Source organism: Somniosus microcephalus, chromosome 30 (genome assembly GCF_052327205.1).
Source record: "Somniosus microcephalus isolate GS21.2 chromosome 30, FLI_Smic_1.0, whole genome shotgun sequence".
Lineage (NCBI taxonomy): Eukaryota > Metazoa > Chordata > Chondrichthyes > Squaliformes > Somniosidae > Somniosus > Somniosus microcephalus.
Window position 1 is genome coordinate 30,480,445 of NC_141016.1, and position 22,663 is coordinate 30,503,107.

Below are 22,663 nucleotides of genomic sequence, written 5' to 3' on the forward strand. Positions count from 1 at the left end.
GGCGTGAGGGTTTTACGGGCTCCCACAACCCATCTGAGGGGGGGGGGGGCCACCCACACCCATGGACGCAAGTATCCCGCTGGATGTCCACCCAGAATTTATAGTTGGAGCTCCGACTCCACTTGCCGGGACTGTCTGGAGTGGGGTTCGAAACCCTACTCCTTCTGGCCCAGCGGCGGGGATGCTTACTGCTACGCAAAAGGCCCACTCCGCACAAAAGGTGACACCCATACGTTTCCTGCGCCTTTTCCCTCCCCGTGACTGGAGCCCTATGCTGCCACTTGAAAGACCAAGCTATCATCTGCCCTTTTTGCGGCGCCTTTGACTTCTCATTACCAATGATGAGCAGGCGCTGCGCCTCCACCTCCTTGAGGAGATTGCTGAGGTCATCATCAGTTCAATTGTGAGTTCTTTTAATGCCGTGAATTGTGCTCATTCCAGCCATTTCACGTTGCTAATCGGATTGGGCCTTTGGCATAGCGGTAGGATCCCCGCCGCTGGGCCAGATCAGGGTAGGGTTTCGAACCCCGCTCCAGACAGTCCCGGCAAGTGGAGTCGGAGCTCCGGCTCTAAATTCTGGGTTGACATCCAGTGGGATATTTGCGTCCGTGGGTGTGGGTGGCCCCCCCTCCTTGTATAGCTTGTGGGAGCCCGTAAAACCCTCCCGCCATAGGACTAACCGCCCTAATGGCTGGTTCAAAGATGGTTACGGTCACGGAATGAGCGTTAATCATGGCCATAAATCCTTCCACCACTTCATACAGTTCCCCAAAGGGAACAGTGTGAAGACACGTATGACGACGACATTGCTAAATAAATAAATGGAATTAAAAAAAAATCTTTTAGGGCTTTTAAAAGTCTTTAAATTGCTTTAATTCTGTTTAAAACTACTTCAGATTCTTCAAAATAATGTAAACGTTTTTAAAAGTTTATAAAAGTTACCAAAAGCTTCAAAAAACTTCCAAAAACCTATTTAAACTGCTGCTTTGCATGTAAAAATGCTTAGCAGCTTGGCAGAAACATTGGGGCGTGCCACAGAATCACAGAAACCCCACAGTGCAGATAGAGGCCATTTCGGCCCATCGAGCCTGCACCGACACATATTCCACCCGATCCCCGTAACCCCTACACCAACACATATCCCACCCTATCCTTGTAACCCCACGTATTTAATCCCCCTAACACTAAGGGTCAATTTATCATAGCCAATCAACCTAACCTGCACATCTTTGGACTGTGGGAGGAAACCAGAGCACCCGGAGAAAACCCACGCAAACACGGGGAGAATGTGCAAACTCCACACAGACAGTCGCCCGAGGCCGGATTCGAACCTGGGTCCCTGGCGCTGTGAGGCAACAGTGCTAACCACTATGCCACCGTGCTGCCCTGTTAAACTGAGACCTCAAGGGGCGTGTCTCAGTTGCACAGCGCGCTCCAGGCTTCGCGCTGGCTGCACTCCTGGGCGGCGTGACGTCAAACGCTGCCTGGGATTCTTCAGATTCAAAATGGAATTCCAGGTGTCCCTGGAGGTGATCGGCAGGCGTGTCGGGTAAGTGCAAATCGGGACCTTGCACGCGCGGCAAGCCCCGTTCACGAATTTCTGGCCCATTGTCGCCTGCGTTCGGTGTCTGGAATATTTTGATAGCTGCTATTCTTTGTGTCATGGCGGAACGCCTCATTTGTTCCATGAAGCATGAAGGGACCGCCTGTTTCCCCAGGATTTTTTTTTAAGGCAGCCAGCATCTGATCCAACAGAGTCTCCTTTTCCAAGAACTGGACGCCAGTTAGGACCAGTTGCTTCTCCATCTGAGACACCTGAGCACAATCTAGTAATTTAAACGCTAGTACCGATCCAGGGATTCCCAAATTAAATTTTGTCAACCTTTTACACAATTTGTTAAAGTCCGTGATGTACTCTTCCATTGAATGGCCGTCCATTTTCCAAAATCTTATCAAATTCTGACCAGGCCTCAGGCATTTAACAGGCCACCTTTCTTGTAGATTTTATCCAGGAATTCTATTAGAAGGTTGTGGTAAACCACTGTTATACCTGTCTGTATGTGTATTCCACTAGGTACAGGTCTGGACATGCCTCGGCTGACTCCTCCCACTATTCCAGGTATATAAGTGACTACCTCCCAGTCCCTTAGTATTCTGGACGGGTCGACCACTCGAGACTAGACCTTCATTCTTTAGTTAATAAAAGCCTGGTTGTTACTCACTTAACCTCAGTCTTTTGAGTAATTGATGGCGCATCAATTTTATTAACTAAATTTTTATAATGGAGAAGATCCTCACACCAGCATGCCTGGACCTGGACAGTCGGGAAGCGGACGCTTCCACCAAGTTTGCTCACTGGCTCATGTGCTTCGAGGCATTCCTGACTGCCTCCACTGCGGTCGTAACGGATGCGAACAAACTGTCTGTCCTGATCTCCAAGGTGAACCACCGAGTGTACTCAGTCATCCGGGATGCGACCTCGTACACAGCCGCCCTCCAGCTCCTCAAGACCCAGTACACGCGCCCTGTGAACGAGGTTTACGCCAGGCACCTCCTGGGGAGTCGCAAGCAACAACCTGGGGAATCGACTGAGGAATACCTCCAAGCACTGTCCGTGCTTGGCCGGGCCTGTGGGTGTAAGGCGGTAACGCCCACTAAGTACACGGAGGAACTGATCCGGGATGCCTTCGTAGCGGGCCACAGGTCCAACTACACCCGACAGCGACTGCTGGAGCAGAGTGACCTCACCCTCGACAAAGCCTCCGAAATCGCACTAACGCTGGACGCAGCCTACCGGGGCATGGATGCCTACTCCTCTGCACCGTGGACGCCGCGGGGAACGACAACCTGGGACACGGTAGGACAGCCCCATAGCACCGTGCCACCCCAGCCACAGCCCAACAACGGCCCAACCACCGCAGCAGTGTCCCAAAGCCAGACAGCAGTATCCCAAGGCCAGAAATGCTACTTCTGTGGCCAGGCCAAACACCCCAGAGCGCGCTGCCCGGCGAAGAATGCGACCTGCTCGGGCTGCGGGAAAAAGGGACACTACGCTAGCGTCTGCAAGGCCAAAGCCACCCCGAACGCCAGCAGCGCCGCGTGTGGGCCGTGCGAGCCGCCATCTTGGGCCCCCAACAGCGCCGCGTGCGGGCCGCCATCTTGGGCCTCCCCAGCCATGTGCGAACCACCGCAGCAGCAGCCATCTTGGACGACTCCAGCCACATGGGAATCATGGACGCCGCCATCTTGGACACCAGCCGGGACGCAGCAGGCCGCCAACCCCCCCCCCCCCCCCCCATCTGATACCCGCAGCGACACACCGACCCCTACGCTGGCCTCTGTTACGCTGGACCAAACGAGACCGCACCAACTAGCTCGGTCCAAAATGGACGTTAAGGTAAACGGCCATGCAATAAACTGCCTTTTTGACTCCGGGAGCACAGAGAGCTTCATCCACCCCGACACGGTGCGGCGTTGCTCTCTCCCAGTCCTGCCTGCGCACCAGCGGATTTCTATGGCCGCCGAGTCCCAGTCAGCGGACATTGGCGGCTACTGCGTGGTGACACTAGTAGTAGACGGGACTGTGTTCAATAATTTTAAACTCCTGGTCCTGCCCCAACTCTGTGCTGCCGTTCTACTGGGGTTGGATTTCCAGTGCCACCTCAAAAGCGTTACGATGGCGTACGGTGGCCCCCTCCCCCCACTCACAGTCCGCAGCCAGCAGCCTCCAAATTGCCCGCCGCGCACCAGATGCAACCTCTCCACACTCAGAGTCCCCCCCCCCCCCCCCCCACTGTTTGCTAACCTCACCCCCGACTGTAAGCCCATCGCCACAAAGAGCAGGCGATACAGTGCCGGGGACAGGGTTTTCATCAAAACCGAAGTGGAGCGGCTCCTGAAGGAGGGGATTATTGAGGGCAGCTCCAGCCCCTGGCGAGCCCAGGTTGTGGTCGTTAAGACCGGCGAGAAACAACGCCTGGTCATCGACTACAGCCAAACAATAAACCGCTACACCCTGCTGGACGCCTACCCACTCCCCCGCATAGCTGACATGGTCAACCAGATCGAGCAGTACCGCGTCTTTTCGACCATTTACCTGAAATCAGCACACCACCAGCTCCCCATCCGCCCCGAAGACCGCCAGTATACTGCTTTTGAGGCAAACGGCCGCCTCTATCACTTCCTTAGGGTTCCCTTTGGCGTTACCAACGGGGTCTCCGTCTTCCAAAGGGAGATGGACCGGATGGTCGATCAAAACGCGCTGCAGGCCACTTTCCCTTACCTAGACAATGTGACCATCTGCGGCCATGACTTGCAGGACCATGACGCAAACCTCGAGAAATTCCTCCGCACCGCCCAACTCCTGAACCTGACATATAACAAGGAGAAGTGCATATTCCGCACAGACCGCCTCGCCATCCTTGGCTGTGTTGTGGAACACGGGGTCATCGGTCCCGACCCGGACCGGATGCGTCCCCTTATGGAACTCCCACTGCCTAAAAGCTCTGAAGAGGTGCCTAGGTTTTTTTTCCTACTACGCCCAGTGGGTCCCCTACTATGCAGACAAAGCCCATCCGCTGATCAAATCCACCTCTTTTCCCCTGATGGCAGAGGCCCGCTCGGCCTTCCACCGTATCAAGGAGGACATTGCCAAAGCCACCATGCACGCAGTGGACGAATCCATCCCCTTCCAGGTGGAAAGCGATGCGTCCGACTTCGCCCTGGCCGCCACCCTTAATCAGGCAGGGAGACCTGTGGCATTCTTCTCACGAACCCTCCAGGGCCCGGAGACCAGACACTCCGCGGTCGAGAAGGAGGCCCAGGCTATTGTGGAGGCTGTGCGTCATTGGAGGCACTACCTGGCCGGAAAACGATTTACCCTGCTCACTGACCAGCGTTCAGTTGCTTTTATGTTCAACAACAAGCAGAGGGGCAAAATCAAAAATGACAAGATCTTGAGGTGGAGAATCGAACTTTCCACCTACAATTACGAGATCTTGTACCGGCCTGGGAAGCTCAATGAACCCCCAGATGCCCTATCGCGTGGCACCTGCGCCAGCGCGCAGATCGATAGGCTGAGGGCCCTCCACAATGACCTCTGCCACCCGGGGGTCACCAGGTTCTTCCACTTCATCAAGGCCCGCAACCTGCCTTACTCCATTGAGGAGGTCAGGACCATGACCAAGAAGTGCCAAGTCTGCGCTGAGTGCAAACCGCACTTTTATAGACCAGACAGAGCCCACCTGATAAAAGCCACTCGCCCTTTCGAACGCCTGAGCGTCGATTTTAAAGGGCCTCTCCCCTCCTCCGACCGCAATGTGTACTTCCTCAACATCATTGACGAGTACTCCCGTTTCCCGTTCGCTATCCCCTGCCCGGACATGACCAGTGCCACGGTCATTAAATGTCTGAACGGCCTCTTCACCCTGTTCGGTTTCCCCAGCTATATCCATAGCGACCGGGGCTCATCGTTTATGAGCGACGAACTCCGCCAGTACCTGCTCGCTAGGGGTATAGCCACAAGCAGGACCACCAGTTACAACCCCCGGGGGAACGGACAGGTGGAAAGAGAGAATGCAACAGTTTGGAAGGCCGCCCTACTAGCCTTAAAGTCTAGGGGCCTTCCGACCTCCCGCTGGCAGGAGGTGCTCCCCGATGCGCTCCACTCGATTCGGTCACTGCTCTGCACTGCCACCAATGCCACCCCTCACGAGAAAATGTTTGTCTTCCCAAGGAAGTCCACATCGGGGACAGCGTTACCGCCATGGCTGACGTCCCCAGGGCCGGTACTACTGAGAAGACACGTGAGGACCAATAAAACGGACCCCCTGGTCGAGAGGGTCGACCTCCTCCACGCCAACCCCCACTGCGCTTACATTGCGTACCCGGACGGGCGGGAGGACACAGTCTCCATACGAGACCTCGCACGCTCGGGGACCGCTGTACCCCCCAACCCATTACCACCACCCCCCCCCCCCCCCCCCCCCCCACCCCAAACGACACCCTCGGGGACCGCTGTAACCCACTACCCATTACCACCACCACCCCCCCCCCCCCCCCCCCCCACCCCCACGACCCGATATCCAACCCCAGCAGCCGGCTCGCCTTGGACCGTCACCCACGAGGACTACACTCCAGTGCCCCAGCCTACACGGGATGCGACGCCGGAAGCTCCACCACCCCTGCCGTCGCCACGTCGATCACAGCGGCAGACAAGACCTCCGGAGAGACTCCAATACACGAACTTTTAAATACACTTCACCCCGCCGGACTCATTTTTAAACAAGGGGTGAATGTGGTAAACCACTGTTATACCTGTCTGTATGTGTATGTGTATGTGTATTCCACTAGGTACAGGTCTGGACATGCCTCGGCTGACTCCTCCCACTATTCCAGGTATATAAGTGACTACCTCCCAGTCCCTTAGTATTCTGGACGGGTCGACCACTCGAGACTAGACCTTCATTCTTTAGTTAATAAAAGCCTGGTTGTTACTTGCTTAACTTCAGTCTTTTGAGTAATTGATAGCGCATCAAAGGTCAAAACTTTCATCATTATCCAAGTGATCTGCATCCATCTTAGCAAATACCTTGCTTCTGATTTTACTTTGTTCAGGAAGCGACAATGCCAAGGCCATGCCTTGTTTTCCCTGGGGTAGATTAGCAGCCCGTGTCCACATAACAACCTCGTTCTCCCACTGGTCTTATGGTTCAAACTCCGAGAACATCGGAGGGTAATCGTACTTCGACGATTTAAACTTACTTTCTTACACTGTTCCAACGAAGCTCAACGTAAGCTCGAGGAACAGCACCTCATCTTTCGATTAGGCACTTTACAGCCTTCTGGACTCAACATCGAGTTCAACAATTTCAGACCATAACCTCGGCCCCTATTTTTTCAGATAGCAGCTGTTGATGATTCTGCTATTCCCATTTGCACCTCTTCTAGGCCCATCTTTTGTTTCTTTACTTGTCCCAGTACCATCTCCTTTTGCTTTGTATAATCGTACCTTTTGTCATTTAATCACTCCTGCCCTCCACCCTATCACAGACCTTCCCTCTTGTTCTTTCCTCCCTTCCCCCTTTCCCTGCCCCTGTACCTGCTTAAATCTGCAGCCTCTAACTTTTTCCAGTTCTGACGAAAAGTCATCGACCTGAACCGTTAACTCTGTTTCTCTCTCCACAGACGCTGCCTGACCTGCTGAGTATTTCCAACATTGTCTGTTTTTATCAGATTTCCAGTATCTGCAGTGTTTTGATTTTGTAAACTTGCTTTCTGCCATTTTCCACAATGGCCACGAGGCTTTCAAGTTTTATGTCCAAAAACAATCACTGTTCCGAGCCTTCACCTTTAGGCAGCTGTTCTCTGCTACCGTGTAAAAGTCAGATAGCCAGTTGGTGAAGGATATTTACAGACCACACGTTGCACACTGCACCCCAAGATAAGCTCCCTTATATGTGAATACCAAGGGAGAGCCCAATTGCATGAGCACCCAATTGAATACAATTAACACCAGGTATTTTGCTCCTTTTCCATTAATTAAATTCCACCGTGCTTCATCCTGTTGCAGTAAACTCAAATGGGAAGGTCCGGCCAGTGAACTTCAGCCATATATCATGTCTTTTGTAATTTTCCATGCACAGTTTCAGAGTGGTAATTTTTATCCCATTTCCCCATCCCCGGTTACATGCCAAGAACTCTGATCGTGATGCTTTGCGTCCCACTTTCTAGGAAAAGGCGGCTGAAGTTTTGCAGCTTTGCCTGAGTTGCCTGGAGTCGTCGCATCCTGTGGCGGCCTTTGCGAGGTTGCAGGAGGTGTGCCAGACTGTGTGTAAGGACGAGAAGACGTTCTGCCTGTGTCTGCTGCAGCTCCAGAAAGAAAAGCGAGTCACCGTTGCCGAACTGGATGGCGAGAAGGTGAGCGTGTGAGCGAGCGACAGGCCGAAGTGGTGGGTGTACAGGTGGTGTGCAGTCCCACAGGCACTGCTGGGGATATTAAATGGTCACGTGCTCTGCTGAAACTCCTGTTCTTTCTGCACACTGATTTACAGCTGGTGGTTTAACTTGGAGCTGAGGTGCTCTCTCTCGCAAACTTTCTTGTCTTTATTTTATCATAACCTCTCTGAACCTTCCTCACTGGCTACGTGCACTGCCCCGCGAGCTCTGCCTACCATCATTGCTGTGTTAAAACCAAAACACATTGCACAATTGCCTACTCTAACCCTGGGCATGATACATTACCTTGTGTTTACCGACTCCCGGTATGGCACTGGCCACTCTCGCAGTGCTGTCTCTCTCTGACCATTTGTTTTTCATTCACTTGTGTTTTTTTTGATGAATTTTATATTTATCAAGGTGAGGGATATTAGTACTGGGGAATGGATTCTGTCCACTGTTGGCCATCAAACACTCCCAGGGCAAGTACAGCACAGTTTAGATACAGAGTAAAACTCTCTCTACACTGTCCCATCAAACACTCCCAGGGCAAGTACAGCATGGGTTGGATACAGAGTAAAACTCTCTCTACACTGCCCCATCAAACACTCCCAGGGCAGGTACAGCACAGGTTAGATACAGAGTAAAGCTCCCTCTACACTGTCCCATCAAACACTCCCAGGGCAGGTACAGCACAGGTTAGATACAGAGTAAAGCTCCCTCTACACTGTCCCATCAAACACTCCCAGGGCAGGTACAGCACAGGTTAGATACAGAGTAAAGCTCCCTCTACACTGTCCCATCAAACACTCCCGGGGCAGGTACAGCACGGGTTAGATACAAAGTAAAGCTCCCTCTACACTGTCCCATCAAACACTCCCAGGGCAGGTACAGCACGGGTTAGCTACAAAGTAAAGCTCCCTCTACACTGTCGCTACAATGTACATCAGCCCAAACCTTCAGAGTGCCCTCAATTTGATATTGCCGTTTGCTTTGCCAGCCGTCCTCAGTGCCTGCCTGTGTGATTACCGAGGAGGTCAGTTTTGTACCAGGCCCCAACTCATCATTTCTTTTTAACCTGCCATGCAGATTGTGAAGTTCAGCCACTCCAATAACAAAGTTTCAGCCGTGACTGAGATCGACGTAGGGGTGTACCAGCTGGTGAAGTGTGAAAAGATGCTGACCCAGAGAGCAGAAACACTGTCCCAGGAGGCCGACAGGTACGGCAGGAAAATTCACCCCATTCCTCTTGCACTGCTGCTTTTAGCCAGAGATTTTATTTTTCACTCCAGAATTGTATTTCCGAATTCAGCCGTTGTAACTAATACTGTTGTGTTCACTATACCCCCTGCCCTCGCCCAATGGAACTTGCTGCCTCCCTCGCTCACCTCTGACCTCTAGTGTGCCCATTGCCCAATGTTCATCCAAGTCTCCATTCTAATGTCCTGCGCGGACATATTGAAGTTACCTGCTTCCTTCTGCGAGAGAATCTTGGCGGGGGGGGGGGGGGGGCTTTAATGAAGAGACTGCGCAGTCCCAGCTTCCGCTGGTTGCTCTGGGGGAGGTTTGAATGGAGCAGGCACTACAAGGGGGCAACATTCAGTGGATCTGTGCATTCAGGGAAAAGGGAAGAAAATTGTTCGGCTTTCTATGGTAGAATTTCAGAAAGCACCAGCACTTCACCTCGGGTCATCCCTTCATCTCTGAGCCTAGACGTTGAGTGTTGACAGGTTTTTAGACAGGGGGAGACTGTGCCAAGTACGTTGCTGTCTTGCAATGTCCACATAGACGCAGCCGGGGCCACTGAATGATGGTCACTGTGGGAGCTGAGTTTACCTGCTTCTCGCCAACTAGGGCGGACGCAGCCGTTGGTTCAGTGGAAGCGTTCCCGTCAGAAGGTGCCGTGAACGGGTACAGAACATAATCAAAAAGGCTAATGGGATGCTGGCCTTTATATCTAGAGGACTAGAATACAAGGGGGTAGAAGTTATGCTGCAGCTACACAAAACCCTGGTTAGACCACAGCTGGAGCACTGGGAGCAGTTCTGGGCACCACACCTGAGGAAGGATATACTGGCCTTGGAGGGAGTGCAGCGTAGGTTTACCAGAATGATACCCGGACTCCAGGGGTTAAGTTACGAGGAGAGATTACACAAACTAGGGTTGTGTTCCTCAGAATTTAGAAGGTTAAGGGGTGATCTGATTGAAGTTTTCAAGATAGTAAAGTGAACTGATAGGATAGCTAGAGAGAAACTATCTACTGGTTGGGGATTCTTGGACTCGGGCATAGTCTAAAAATTAGAGCCCGGCCTTTCAGGAGTGAAATTAGGAAACACTTCTACACACAAAGGGTGGTAGAAGTTTGGAACTCTCTTCTGCAAACAGCAATTGATGCTGGGTCAATTAATTTTAAATCTGAGATTGATAGATTTTTGTTAACCAAAAGTATTAAGGGATGTGGGCCAAAGGCGGGTGATGGAGTTAGGTCACAGATCAGCCCTGATCTCATTGAATGGCGGAGTAGGCTCGAGGGGCTGAATGGCCTCCTCCTGTTGCTGTGCTAAGGTGCAGGGTTCGAAGCCCACTCCATGCAGTCCCGCGGTAGAGTAAGAAAAGAAAAAGAAAGCATTGATTTTTAAAAGAAGCAATCGGCCAGCATAATTGTGCCATTTGTTCAGAAAAATATTTTTCTTCCTAGGTACAAGGAGGATGCAAGAAACCATTTAAAAACTGGCAAAAAGCATTTGGTGAGCAGAGGATGTGTTTCTGTCTTCAGTCGATTCGACCAGTAGAGCTGCTTTGGTGCTGATTCTTGTTCCTGGGCCAGGCTGGTTCTACAATCGCAGGAATTGATCGCGGTGGTTACCCAGTGCTCCAAAGTTTTAGTTCATGGCTTCCTTCCACGGTCTCTAAATTGTCAGACTGCTTGTCCGACATCCAGTTCTGGATGAGCAAAAATTTCCTCCAACTTAATATTGGGAAGACCGAAGCCATTGGTTTCGTTCCCCGCCACAAACTCCGTTCCCTCGCCACCGACTCCATCCCTCTCCCTAACATCTGAACCACACTGTTTGCAATCTTAGTGTCATATTTGACCCTGAAATGAGCTTCCGAACACACATCCGCAGCATAACTAAGACCGCCTATTTCCACCTCCGTAACATCGCCCGTCTCTGCCCCTGCCTCAGCTCATCCGCTGCTGAAACCCTCATCCATGCCTTTGTTACCTCTAGACTTGACTCTTCCAACGCACTCCTGGCCGGCCTCCCACATTCCACCCTACGTAAACTTAAACTCATCCAAAACTCTGCTGCCCGTGTCCTAACTCGCACCAAGTCCCGTTCACCCATCACCCCTGTACTCGCTGACCTACATTGGCTCCCGGTTAAGCAACGCCTCGATTTCAAAATTCTCATCCTTGTTTTCAAATCCCTCCAAGGCCTCGCCCCTCCCTATCTCTATAATCTCCTCCAGCCCCACCACACCCCGAGATATCTGCGCTCCTCAAATTCTGCCCTCTTGAGCATCCCTGATTATAATCGCTCAACCACTGGGGGCCGTGCCTTCAGCTGCCTAGGGCCTAAGCTCTGGAATTCCCTTCCTAAATCTCTCCGCCTCACTACCTCTCTTTCCTCCTTTAAGATGCTCCTTAAAACCTACCTCTTTGACCAAGCTTTTGGTCACCTGCCCTAATTTCTCCTTATGTGGCTCGGTGTCAAATTTTGTCTTATAAATACTCCTGTGAAGCGCCTTGGGACATTTTACTGCGTTAAAGGCTCTATGTAAATACAAGTTATTGTTGTTGTTGGTTTTGCCTGAATTGGAGGTGGTGCAGCTCTGACCATCTCCAGTTAGCAGAAATTGGAAACCCGCGTGTAGCTCGCTGAATGGTGCGCTGGGTAAAATAATCAGGCTAACGTCGCACGGTTCCAGGCCTTAATCCTGGTGTCTGCGGAGAGAACGGATCTGAGTTGAGGCACCACAACTGGATTCACTGACCTTGTTTAGGGAGTAGAAAAATCCACCAGGGTTCCTAATCACCGTCCAGTGACTGAACTCGGCTGTGGTCCTCTCCCCATGGTTAGCCAGCCTGCCAGTGTCTGCTGTCTAAGCTCGCGTGGACTGCGTCCAATTGGGCGAGAAACTGAGAGGCATCCAGCCCCAAACCCCAGAATTCCCACCCCCAAAATCCCAGAACCAGGAAAGGGTGGGGAAGCGGGCAAAGTTGGGAAAATTATGGCTTTTAAAAAAAAAAAAAACGTATAAAAGTGAATGATTGATTGAGTTGCCTGTTGTGATGCTGGAAAGCTCAAGAGATGGAGCTTATTCTCCGGCAGGGTCTCGTGTTTCAAAGCGCAAGCGTCATGGCTGCGTTAGTAAAGATTTGTCCCCCAGCCTCAACTAACGCCTTGCACAGGGCCCAGAGGCAGCACATTGTGCTGGGACACAGATCTACATCTGGAAATCCCCATACAGTGAGCTCCTGACTTTAGAAGTGCCACCCTGAGCAGGAGGGGAGTTAAAAGTACGATTGGGCCAATGGCTCCCTTGGAATAGGATCCTTGCACTTGTGTGGCATAACCCTGCCTCCTCATAACGTTCCCGCACCATCTTTCATTCGAACGCAGGGAAACGAGAAGGAGCAGCAGAGAATCCCAGCTCAAGGCAGCCCGCCCAAGCCAGCAGGCTGTGAACAATAATCGTAGTGCGAGGAGGGGGGCTGCAGTCACACTGAGAGTTCACTGCTATATGTTTGGGGTGCATGGAATGACCTTGTGCTTGTTTCTGCTCAAGGCACTGAAATCTCTGAAAATGAGGAGGAGAACGGATAAACGACTGGAGAGTATCCACGCCAAACTCGATACAATTCAGACCATCCTAGATCGCATTTCCACCTCGCAGACTGACAAAATGGTATTGAAGGCTCTCGCCCTTCCCTGTCCCCTCTCTCTGACCCTCCCTGTCCCCTCTCTCGGACCCTCCCCGTCCCCTCTCTCGGACCTTCCCCGTCCCCTCTCTCGGACCTTCCCCGTCCCCTCTCTCGGACCTTCCCCGTCCCCTCTCTCGGACCTTCCCCGTCCCCTCTCTCGGACCTTCCCCGTCCCCTCTCTCGGACCTTCCCCGTCCCCTCTCTCGGACCTTCCCCGTCCCCTCTCTCGGACCTTCCCCGTCCCCTCTCTCGGACCTTCCCCGTCCCCTCTCTCGGACCTTCCCCGTCCCCTCTCTCGGACCTTCCCCGTCCCCTCTCTCGGACCTTCCCCGTCCCCTCTCTCGGACCTTCCCCGTCCCCTCTCTCGGACCTTCCCCGTCCCCTCTCTCGGACCTTCCCCGTCCCCTCTCTCGGACCTTCCCCGTCCCCTCTCTCGGACCTTCCCCGTCCCCTCTCTCGGACCTTCCCCGTCCCCCCCCTCGGACCTTGCCCTTCACTGCTAAAGGATAACGTTCATTGTATGAAATCTTGGTTTTAAATAGAAATCCCTTTATATTCTCTGTACTTGTGTAAGTGCAGTCAGTCCCTCTTGCTTTGCTTCCTTGTGAACATGTGGGACTTACACTGTTGTGCTGCTCCCACGTGGTTTTTGGAAAACAATTGCACCTTGACTCGCTTGTTAGTAAATGCAACTGAGCCATTCAGGCCAGGCGCACGACTGGACCAATCCCATGCCAGTGCCGAGTTCACCTGAGCTCGGCTCAGGTAGTCTACTGTGGGCCTCCGCACCCTTGAGCCATGACTGGAGGAAAGGAAATCAGCCATGGTTTCCGTTGCTGGAGACCCCTGCTGGAAAATGCATGTGGGGATGTCGGGTGAGGTGAGGCCCCGCCTCGGCCCCACCATCGTGTTCTCGGTCTAAGTGTACCCCAAGAGTAGAGCAGGACTGAGGCAAGGAACTGGACTAGTTCCAGCACCTGTAGCCCAGCAGTGTGAGAGAGACGGGGAGCAACTGGATGCTGTTTGCCTTTGGTGGTGAGCTGAGCTTACCCATGCTTGGATAGTAAGTTTTTGGTGTTCTAGTTGTATATTCCTATTGCCCCTGATTTCCTCGAATTCCTGGCACATCCATCTTTCCTGGCATCTTCTTGGATGATCAGACATGATCGCATTGAATGGCGGAGCAGGCTCGAGGGGCCGAATGGCCTACTCCTGCTTCTATCTTCTATGTTTCTTTATTTAATCAGCTTTGATTTCTGGGCTCTCGATGCAATGCGAGCTGCAGCAGAGGCGAGCTGCTGGATACAAGCTCTCGAGGAGGAGTTGTTTTTATAACTCTGAGCGAGTATCTGTAGCAAAGGCTCCACTGCCCATTCTGCCCAATGCAGTCAGCTGCAGGGAGGCCTGGTCTGTCCTATCCCCAGTTACCCCTGGGGAAAGCATCACAATTGGCCAGGTTGTGTCCTTGCCTGAGATGTATACGCGATTTTAGCGCTGGAATCTTGGCCGGATTTTTATTTGTTCCCTGCCCCCCCCCACAAACACCACCCTGGAAAAGAGAGACGAACTAAAGATGGGCCTGGAATCAGGCCCTGGGCCTTCTGGTATGCATTGTTGAGAAGTGTATGGGCAGGTGGGGTGGGGTGAATTTACCCACCGAGCTGTCCGGAGCCGGGAGGGTAATTGTTGAAACATTTCTGGTTGTCCTGTACTAGACTGGATTTTTATTTGTCCAGACAGTATAGGCTCAGTCTCCTCAGCGGGTTGTCCTATGAGGAGAGATTGTGTAGATTGGGCTGATACGCTCTGGAGTTTATGAGAATGAGAGGTGATCTCATTGAAACACACAAGATTCTGAGGGGGATTGATAGGGTAGATGCTGAGAAGTTGTTTCCCCTGGTTGGAGAGTCTAGAACTAGGGGGCATAGTCTCAGGATAAGGGGTCGGCCATTTAGGACTGAGATGAGGAGGAATTTCTTCACTCAGAGGGTTGTGAATCTTTGGAATTCTCTGCCCCAAAGGGCTGTGGATGCTGAGTCGTTGAGTATATTCAAAGCTGAGATCGATAGATTTTTGGACTCTAGTGGAATGGAGGGATATGGAGATCGGGCGGGAAAGTGGAGTTGAGGTCGAAGATCAGCCATGATCTTATTGAATGGCGGAGCAGGCTCGAGGGGCCGTATGGCCGACTCCTGCTCCTATTTCTTATTTGCGTAAGACACCGATTGCAATGAGTGATTCCTGCTTGGTGTCGGGAGGGATGGAGCAGCTTGTATGGCCAACTGAGAGGACGGTTACAGTAATTCAGCAATTGTTATCTGATTTGCCAGGTGGTGGACGCCTATCAGACTGGGCTTGGAGCTTTGAGACAGTCGATGAAGAACGTCACTGTGGAGAAAGTGGAGAACCTGATGGATCAGATTGAACAGGTGAGCAACTTTATATTTTCTACTGAGAAGGCCCTTGGTGCAGGTCACCAAGGTTGGAAATAGTGGAGGAGAGATGATGAGGTCAATCGAAAAGCAGTGACTAAGTGACACCGTGCTTGGGTTGTAGGAGTCTATATGTATTGTAGAAAGAAGGCGATCGTGAAGGAGGGAAGAGTTTCCACAGTCTTGAGTCCCTGGGAGAAAATGAATTGGCGTAGGAGATGGTGCATTAAGTCTGGATTTTAACCTCGTGAGGATGTGGGCAGGAGAAAGGATGTAGAGCAGAGTGTATTCCTAATGTAAGAGTGCTAACAATAGTAGTATTGACATTCATTGTAAGTCTAACCATTCTGACCCAAGTGGGCAAATTATTATTGAATCAAAATTGCAGAAAAAATATTAAAGCAGTCACACCCTCCAGTGAGCAACGTTCACCCAGATATACACAAAGCACAGCCAATAATATTTAGCGTCATCTGATCTCCAAAAGGGAAACCCTGCTCGCAGTTTCACCTGATCAGTCTGATGGTCGCTTTATGTTACACCAGTGATGCAAACCACACACTGCTATCGGGACTGGAGGAGGTCAGAGCTACTACAGTGAATGGCTTGCAGGCCACCTGAGAAGGCACCAGTCTGTCCTGAGTTACCGTTGACCTTTAGACCAGAAGATCTGCTCTGGGTTGCACTGAGACGGGGTGAATGTTGTAAAGTTAATCGAACAAATGGAAGTGAAAGTCTGCTGGCTGCCATTTTGTGGACTGAGTTCGCCTGGACAAAGAATGTTGCACCATTAAGATGTCTCGAGGGGCTGGAGTGTGCAGGTTCTTGTTGCGAAATAGGCCAGTGTTTGTGACGTTTTCAGACGTGGCAGGTGAGTCAGTAGCCCGAGAATGGAAGCCTCGATTGTGATTGTAAAACCCCTCTGCTTGCCCTTGTTTCCATTACTGAATGGGGTGGATTCCGGGGAGCTGTGAACCTCGCTGCAGGATAAAAGGAGCATAAACGAGCAGCCTGTCAAAACAACAGACTAGAATTGCGAATGTTCGAACTCGACGGCAAATAAACTGCTGCACTTGAGGATCTAGCTGTGTCCGGGACCCAGAAACGCCAGAGACCAGGACAGGCTCTGCGGCCCTGAATTTAAATCTTAAAAGAATAAGCAATGAATGGTTAGTTGGTTCTTTCTGAACGGACAGCGTTGATATGGGAGTGTGGCCTCCCTCTATACTGAGTGATCATTGTATCATTGACTAGACGGGACTGGGTATCATTGACTAGACGGGACTGGGTCTCATTGACTAGACAGGACTGGGTCTCATTGACTAGACGGGACTGGGTCTCATTGACTAGACAGGACTGGGTCTCATTGACTAGACAGGACTGGGTCTCATTGACTAGACAGGACTGGGTCTCATTGACTAGACAGGACTGGGTCTCATTGACCAGACGGGACTGGGTCTCATTGACCAGACGGGACTGGGTATCATTGACTAGACGGGACTGGGTCTCATTGACCAGACGGGACTGGGTCTCATTGACCAGACAGGACTGGGTCTCATTGACCAGACGGGACTGGGTCTCATTGACTAGACAGGACTGGGTCTCATTGACTAGACAGGACTGGGTCTCATTGACTAGACGGGACTGGGTCTCATTGACCAGACGGGACTGGGTCTCATTGACTAGACGGGACTGGGTCTCATTGACTAGACAGGACTGGGTCTCATTGACCAGACGGGACTGGGTCTCGTTGACTAGACGGGACTGGGTCTCGTTGACTAGACGGGACTGGGTCTCATTGACTAGACGGGACTGGGTCTCATTGACTAGACGGGACTGGGTCTCATTGACTAGACGGGACTGGGTATCATTGACTAGACGGGACTGGGTCTCATTGACTAGACGGGACTGGGTCTCATTGACTAGACGGGACTGGGTCTCATTGACTAGACGGGACTGGGTCTCATTGACTAGACGGGACTGAGTCTCATTGACCAGACGGGACTGGGTCTCGTTGACTAGACGGGACTGGGTCTCGTTGACTAGACGGGACTGGGTCTCGTTGACTAGACGGGACTGGGTCTCGTTGACTAGACGGGACTGGGTCTCGTTGACTAGACGGGACTGGGTCTCATTGACTAGACGGGACTGGGTCTCATTGACTAGACGGGACTGGGTCTCATTGACTAGACGGGACTGGGTATCATTGACCAGACGGGACTGGGTCTCATTGACCAGACGGGACTGAGTCTCATTGACCAGACGGGACTGGGTCTCATTGACCAGACGGGACTGGGTCTCATTGACCAGACGGGACTGGGTCTCATTGACTAGACGGGACTGGGTCTCATTGACTAGACGGGACTGGGTCTCATTGACTAGACGGGACTGGGTCTCATTGACTAGACGGGACTGGGTATCATTGACTAGACGGGACTGGGTCTCATTGACTAGACGGGACTGGGTCTCATTGACTAGACGGGACTGGGTCTCATTGACTAGACGGGACTGAGTCTCATTGACCAGACGGGACTGGGTCTCATTGACTAGACGGGACTGGGTCTCGTTGACTAGACGGGACTGGGTCTCGTTGACTAGACGGGACTGGGTCTCGTTGACTAGACGGGACTGGGTCTCGTTGACTAGACGGGACTGGGTCTCATTGACTAGACGGGACTGGGTCTCATTGACTAGACGGGACTGGGTCTCATTGACTAGACGGGACTGGGTATCATTGACCAGACGGGACTGGGTCTCATTGACCAGACGGGACTGAGTCTCATTGACCAGACGGGACTGGGTCTCATTGACCAGACGGGACTGGGTCTCATTGACCAGACAGGACTGGGTCTCATTGACTAGACGGGACTGGGTCTCATTGACTAGACGGGACTGGGTCTCATTGACTAGACGGGACTGGGTCTCATTGACTAGACGGGACTGGGGTTATCTAACTGTTTCTCTCTCTCTCTCTCTCTCTCAGTTCTGTGAATCGCAGGATGACATAAATCGGACACTTTCTGGTGAAAATCTTGACGCAATGGGTGAGTTTTGGAGACTTGTGCTATGATTATATTAAATGGTCACTTCAAGTAGGAGGAGTTATGTTTGCCTTGCTGACTCGTACACCAGATTTTTAGGACAGATAAGCCAGCTTTCTCTTTGTTTACATTTTACACTTTAATCCTTTCAGAACTCAAAAGATTCAGCAATAATGTAAAATGGATGTTTTTTTATTTATAGTCCTTCTGTTGCTATTTCCTCCCTCTGTCGCTGAAGTGTCGACTCTCTGGTGGTTCCCGGTCCCAGTCACTGGGACCCTTTTCGTACCTCGGTCCAGGTGAGCGTCATGAGGCGTCCAGGTGGGCTGTTTGGCCCTGTGCTCACTCCAGGCGGGCACGCATGTATAGAGAATGTCACTGGATACTGATCAGGATCAGGAACACCCCTCCCCCTCTCTTTCCCCACCACCCCCCCCCCCCCCCTTGCAATAAGAGGGTGCTGTTCTGAGGGGATTAAAGCATGTTGCTGGGCCAGAGCAGATGTACACTCTGTCAGCTTCATGTTTTACCCGACCCGGAAGTGCCTAATGCTGACACTGGGTGTGTGAAATGGAAAGTGTATAATCCCCTGCACTAATGTGTGTGGGGGGGGGAAACACGTTTATCAGAGGCAGCAGGGAAATTAGTGCATCGCTTAGCTGTTCAATAGCTCAGAGTTCAATAAATGTGGGACTGTTGGATCTTGATACTTCTGGGGATTCCTGAAGTGTGGATCTTCTATCTGTTAATCATTGTGTTTGTCCATTCTGGCATAGGAGGTGTGGACACCGATGAACTGGAAGCGGAGTTGAATGCTCTCTTGGAAAACACAGCCGAAGAAACTCTTCTGCTCCCAGATGTACCAACAAAACCACTCCCTGGATCACCTGGTTTTCACCTGGGTGCCGCTGAGGTGATGGACGTCGAATTGGAGGCTGGGCTGAGCAAGCTCACACTGTCGGAAACATGCAGCCTTGAGGAAAGAGAGCAGGTGCAGGCTGGGGAACTATTGTTGTGCTTGAAATCTCTCGCTGTTGTCCCCTCATAAATGTTCTGATTCTTGCTGAGGAACAGTTGCACAGTGTTCCGATACCGTGCTCAGATGGGTGACCCAACGCAGTAAATGTCAGCAAGATATCACCGCTGAAGCTATCTGCACTTTCCACCGCTCTCGCTCTCATCTCGCGCTCTCCCCCAGTGTGCCTCTCGTCCCCTGCACACCCTCGCTTGCTCTCTTGTAACCCTGCTCGCTCTCTCTCGCACATTCTCTCTCATTCTCTCTCTCACTCACGTCACTCGCTCTTCCCCCGCCCCACTCGCTCGCTCTTTTCCCCCCACTCTGCAGCCTACTCTCAGGAGAGACTGTGACCCATGTGGCTCCAACCCTCCATTCACGCTCTGCCCAGCAGATGCTGGCTCAGCTGGATTTGGTGGTGTTCCCCAGCGGAAGATGTTGTGTCAGGGCTATTGGGAGATGGCTTTTCCCAGCTCCCATACACGCTGAAAGGCCCCAATAATATGGAACGTTTAGTCCTGTTTGTTTGTTTCTCTTCCTGTGGGGATGTGTCTGCCCTCGATCCCAATGATGCAAATCAGGATCATGTGGTGTCCTTTCGCTGCACTTCGGGAGGGTGAGCCGTGAATAAAACACTGCTTGGGATTGCGGCACTTGTCAAAAAGACAGTACAGGTCCACAATCCCTTATCTGCAATTCCGAAATTCGAAAAGCTCTGAAAACCGAAAGTTTTTTCGTGGAGCGTCACTCGTGTGCACGACATGACCCGAGTGGCGCCAAACATGACCCGACGCGGCCGATGCTTGACCCACGCAGGTGTGAGGCGTCGGTTGTGTCTCAGCGCTGTTACCAGTCACACGTGCGTCTGCTGCTCGCTGATATTTTTTGTTATTTTGAGTTTCATAACATCTGCTCAGGTTCTGGTGCTTGTAGCATTTTGGCAGCCTGCTTGAAATTATTGAAGAATGAGGTGATCTCAGGGAGTTTGACAGGGTAGATGCTGAGAGGATGTTTCCCCTGGCTGGAGAGTCTAGAACTAGGGGCCATAGTCTCAGGATAAGGGGTTGGCCATTTAAGACTGAGATGAGGAGGAATTTCTTCACTCAGAGGGTGGTGAATCTTTGGAATTCTCTGCCCCAGAGGGCTGTGGATGCTGAGTTGTTGAGTATATTCAAGGCCGAGATCGATAGATTGTTGGACTCTAGGGGGATAGGGGATCGGGCGGGAAAGTGGAGTTGAGGTCGATGATCAGCCATGATCTCATTGAATGGCGGAGCAGGCTGGAGGAGCCGTGCGGCGGAGCAGGCTGGAGGGGCCGTGCGGCGGAGCAGGCTGGAGGGGCCGTGCGGCGGAGCAGGCTGGAGGGGCCGTGCGGCGGAGCAGGCTGGAGGGGCCGTGCGGCGGAGCAGGCTGGAGGGGCCGTGCGGCGGAGCAGGCTGGAGGGGCCGTGCGGCGGAGCAGGCTGGAGGGGCCATGTGGCGGAGCAGGCTCGAGGGGCCGTGTGGCCAACTCCTGCTTCTAATTCTTATGTTCTTCTTGCCTTTTTTTCAGGTTTCCAAACCAGTGCTGGCATCATAACTTTGAAAAGCACAGCCTCACTCGAACCTGCACGATAACCACTGATGCAGAATGCACTGAGCAAATCGCTCCCCCCATACATGTCTAGAATTTTCTCTCTTAAACAACCTGGAAGTTGGGGAGAAAACCACTCACGGTAACGTTTGCAGCCAATTGTGCTTCAGAGCTATTAATCATTCTTTTGGATTTGCGCTGGGAGTTTGAATTAATCGGAGGATTTTTTTTTGAGGAAAGCATCTTGTGCCATTTTGGGGAGAGGAGAGCTTTTCAGGTCCTCCTGGGTCCTATCTCTTTCAGGGCAAAAGTTCACTCATTGAAACTTTCTATGTTAACCATTTTGGCCCAAATATATTGGCTACTGTGGGTGAGGGGTTGGGGCCTGTCGCCCTGGGTGAGGGGTTGGGGCCTGTCGCCCTGGGTGATGGGGCTGGGGCCTGTCGCCCTGGGTGACGGGGCTGGGGCCTGTCGCCCTGGGTGAGGGGTTGGGGCCTGTCGCCCTGTGTGAGGGGTTGGGGCCTGTCGCCCTGGGTGAGGGGTTGGGGCCTGTCGCCCTGGGTGAGGGGTTGGGGCCTGTCGCCCTGGGTGAGGGGTTGGGGCCTGTCGCCCTGGGTGAGGGGTTGGGGCCTGTCGCCCTGGGTGAGGGGTTGGGGCCTGTCGCCCTGGGTGAGGGGTTGGGGCCTGTCGCCCTGGGTGAGGGGTTGGGGCCTGTCGCCCTGGGTGAGGGGTTGGGGCCTGTCGCCCTGGGTGAGGGGTTGGGGCCTGTCGCCCTGGGTGAGGGGTTGGGGCCTGTCGCCCTGGGTGAGGGGTTGGGGCCTGTCGCCCTGGGTGAGGGGTTGGGGCCTGTCTCCCTGGGTGAGGGTTTGGGGCCTGTCGCCCTGGGTGAGGGGTTGGGGCCTGTCGCCCTGGGTGAGGGGTTGGGGCCTGTCGCCCTGGGTGAGGGGTTGGGGCCTGTCGCCCTGGGTGAGGGGTTGGGGCCTGTCGCCCTGGGTGAGGGGTTGGGGCCTGTCGCCCTGGGTGAGGGGTTGGGGCCTGTCGCCCTGGGTGAGGGGTTGGGGCCTGTCTCCCTGGGTGAGGGTTTGGGGCCTGTCGCCCTGGGTGAGGGGTTGGGGCCTGTCGCCCTGGGTGAGGGGTTGGGGCCTGTCGCCCTGGGTGAGGGGTTGGGGCCTGTCGCCCTGGGTGAGGGGTTGGGGCCTGTCGCCCTGGGTGAGGGGTTGGGGCCTGTCGCCCTGGGTGAGGGGTTGTGGCCTGTCGCCCTGGGTGAGGGGTTGTGGCCTGTCGCCCTGGGTGAGGGGTTGTGGCCTGTCGCCCTGGGTGAGGGGTTGGGGCCTGTTGCCCTGGGTGAGGGGTTGGGGCCTGTCGCCCTGGGTGAGGGGTTGGGGCCTGTCGCCCTGGGTGAGGGGTTGGGGCCTGTCGCCCTGGGTGACGGGTTGGGGCCTGTCGCCCTGGGTGAGGGCTGGGGCCTGTCGCCCTGGGTGATGGGGCTGGTGCCTGTCGCCCTGGGTGAGAGGCTGGGGCCCTGTCGCCCTGACCCATTGTCACATGCTGTGGTAGACTGCAGGTTGGTGCCCAGATTACCCAAACACCAGTTCTTGCCGTCACTACTGCTGTCTGTAAGGCTACTAAGCAGCAACTGGGGCACTGTGAGGGCAAGGAAAATCAAAGAGGGAGTTAACTCTATCCTGAACTGTCCTTGACCATCGCTTCCTGACCATCAGAAGAGCAAAGTTGTTGC

The 22,663-nt window shown here is 53.1% G+C and overlaps 1 protein-coding gene across 2 annotated transcripts in view; it reads left to right on the plus strand.

Annotated features, from left to right (window-relative positions):
* Nucleotides 1-21,368, plus strand: part of chmp7 (charged multivesicular body protein 7) — a 38,021-nt gene extending 16,653 nt beyond the window's left edge. The window contains exons 3-10 of one of the 2 annotated variants that reach the window (XM_085971321.1): nt 7,732-7,917; nt 9,025-9,155; nt 10,634-10,682; nt 12,730-12,849; nt 15,196-15,294; nt 18,281-18,341; nt 19,115-19,301; nt 20,900-21,368. In XM_085971321.1, coding sequence (XP_085827447.1) covers nt 7,732-7,917; nt 9,025-9,155; nt 10,634-10,682; nt 12,730-12,849; nt 15,196-15,294; nt 18,281-18,341; nt 19,115-19,301; nt 20,900-20,969 — 903 coding nt within the window. In that variant the 3' untranslated portion in view covers nt 20,970-21,368. Of the gene's footprint in view, nt 1-7,731; nt 7,918-9,024; nt 9,156-10,633; nt 10,683-12,729; nt 12,850-15,195; nt 15,295-18,280; nt 18,342-19,114; nt 19,330-20,899 lie in introns of both variants that reach the window. The other variant, XM_085971320.1, reaches the window with a different exon arrangement.
* The last annotated feature ends 1,295 nt before the right edge of the window (nt 21,369-22,663 follow it).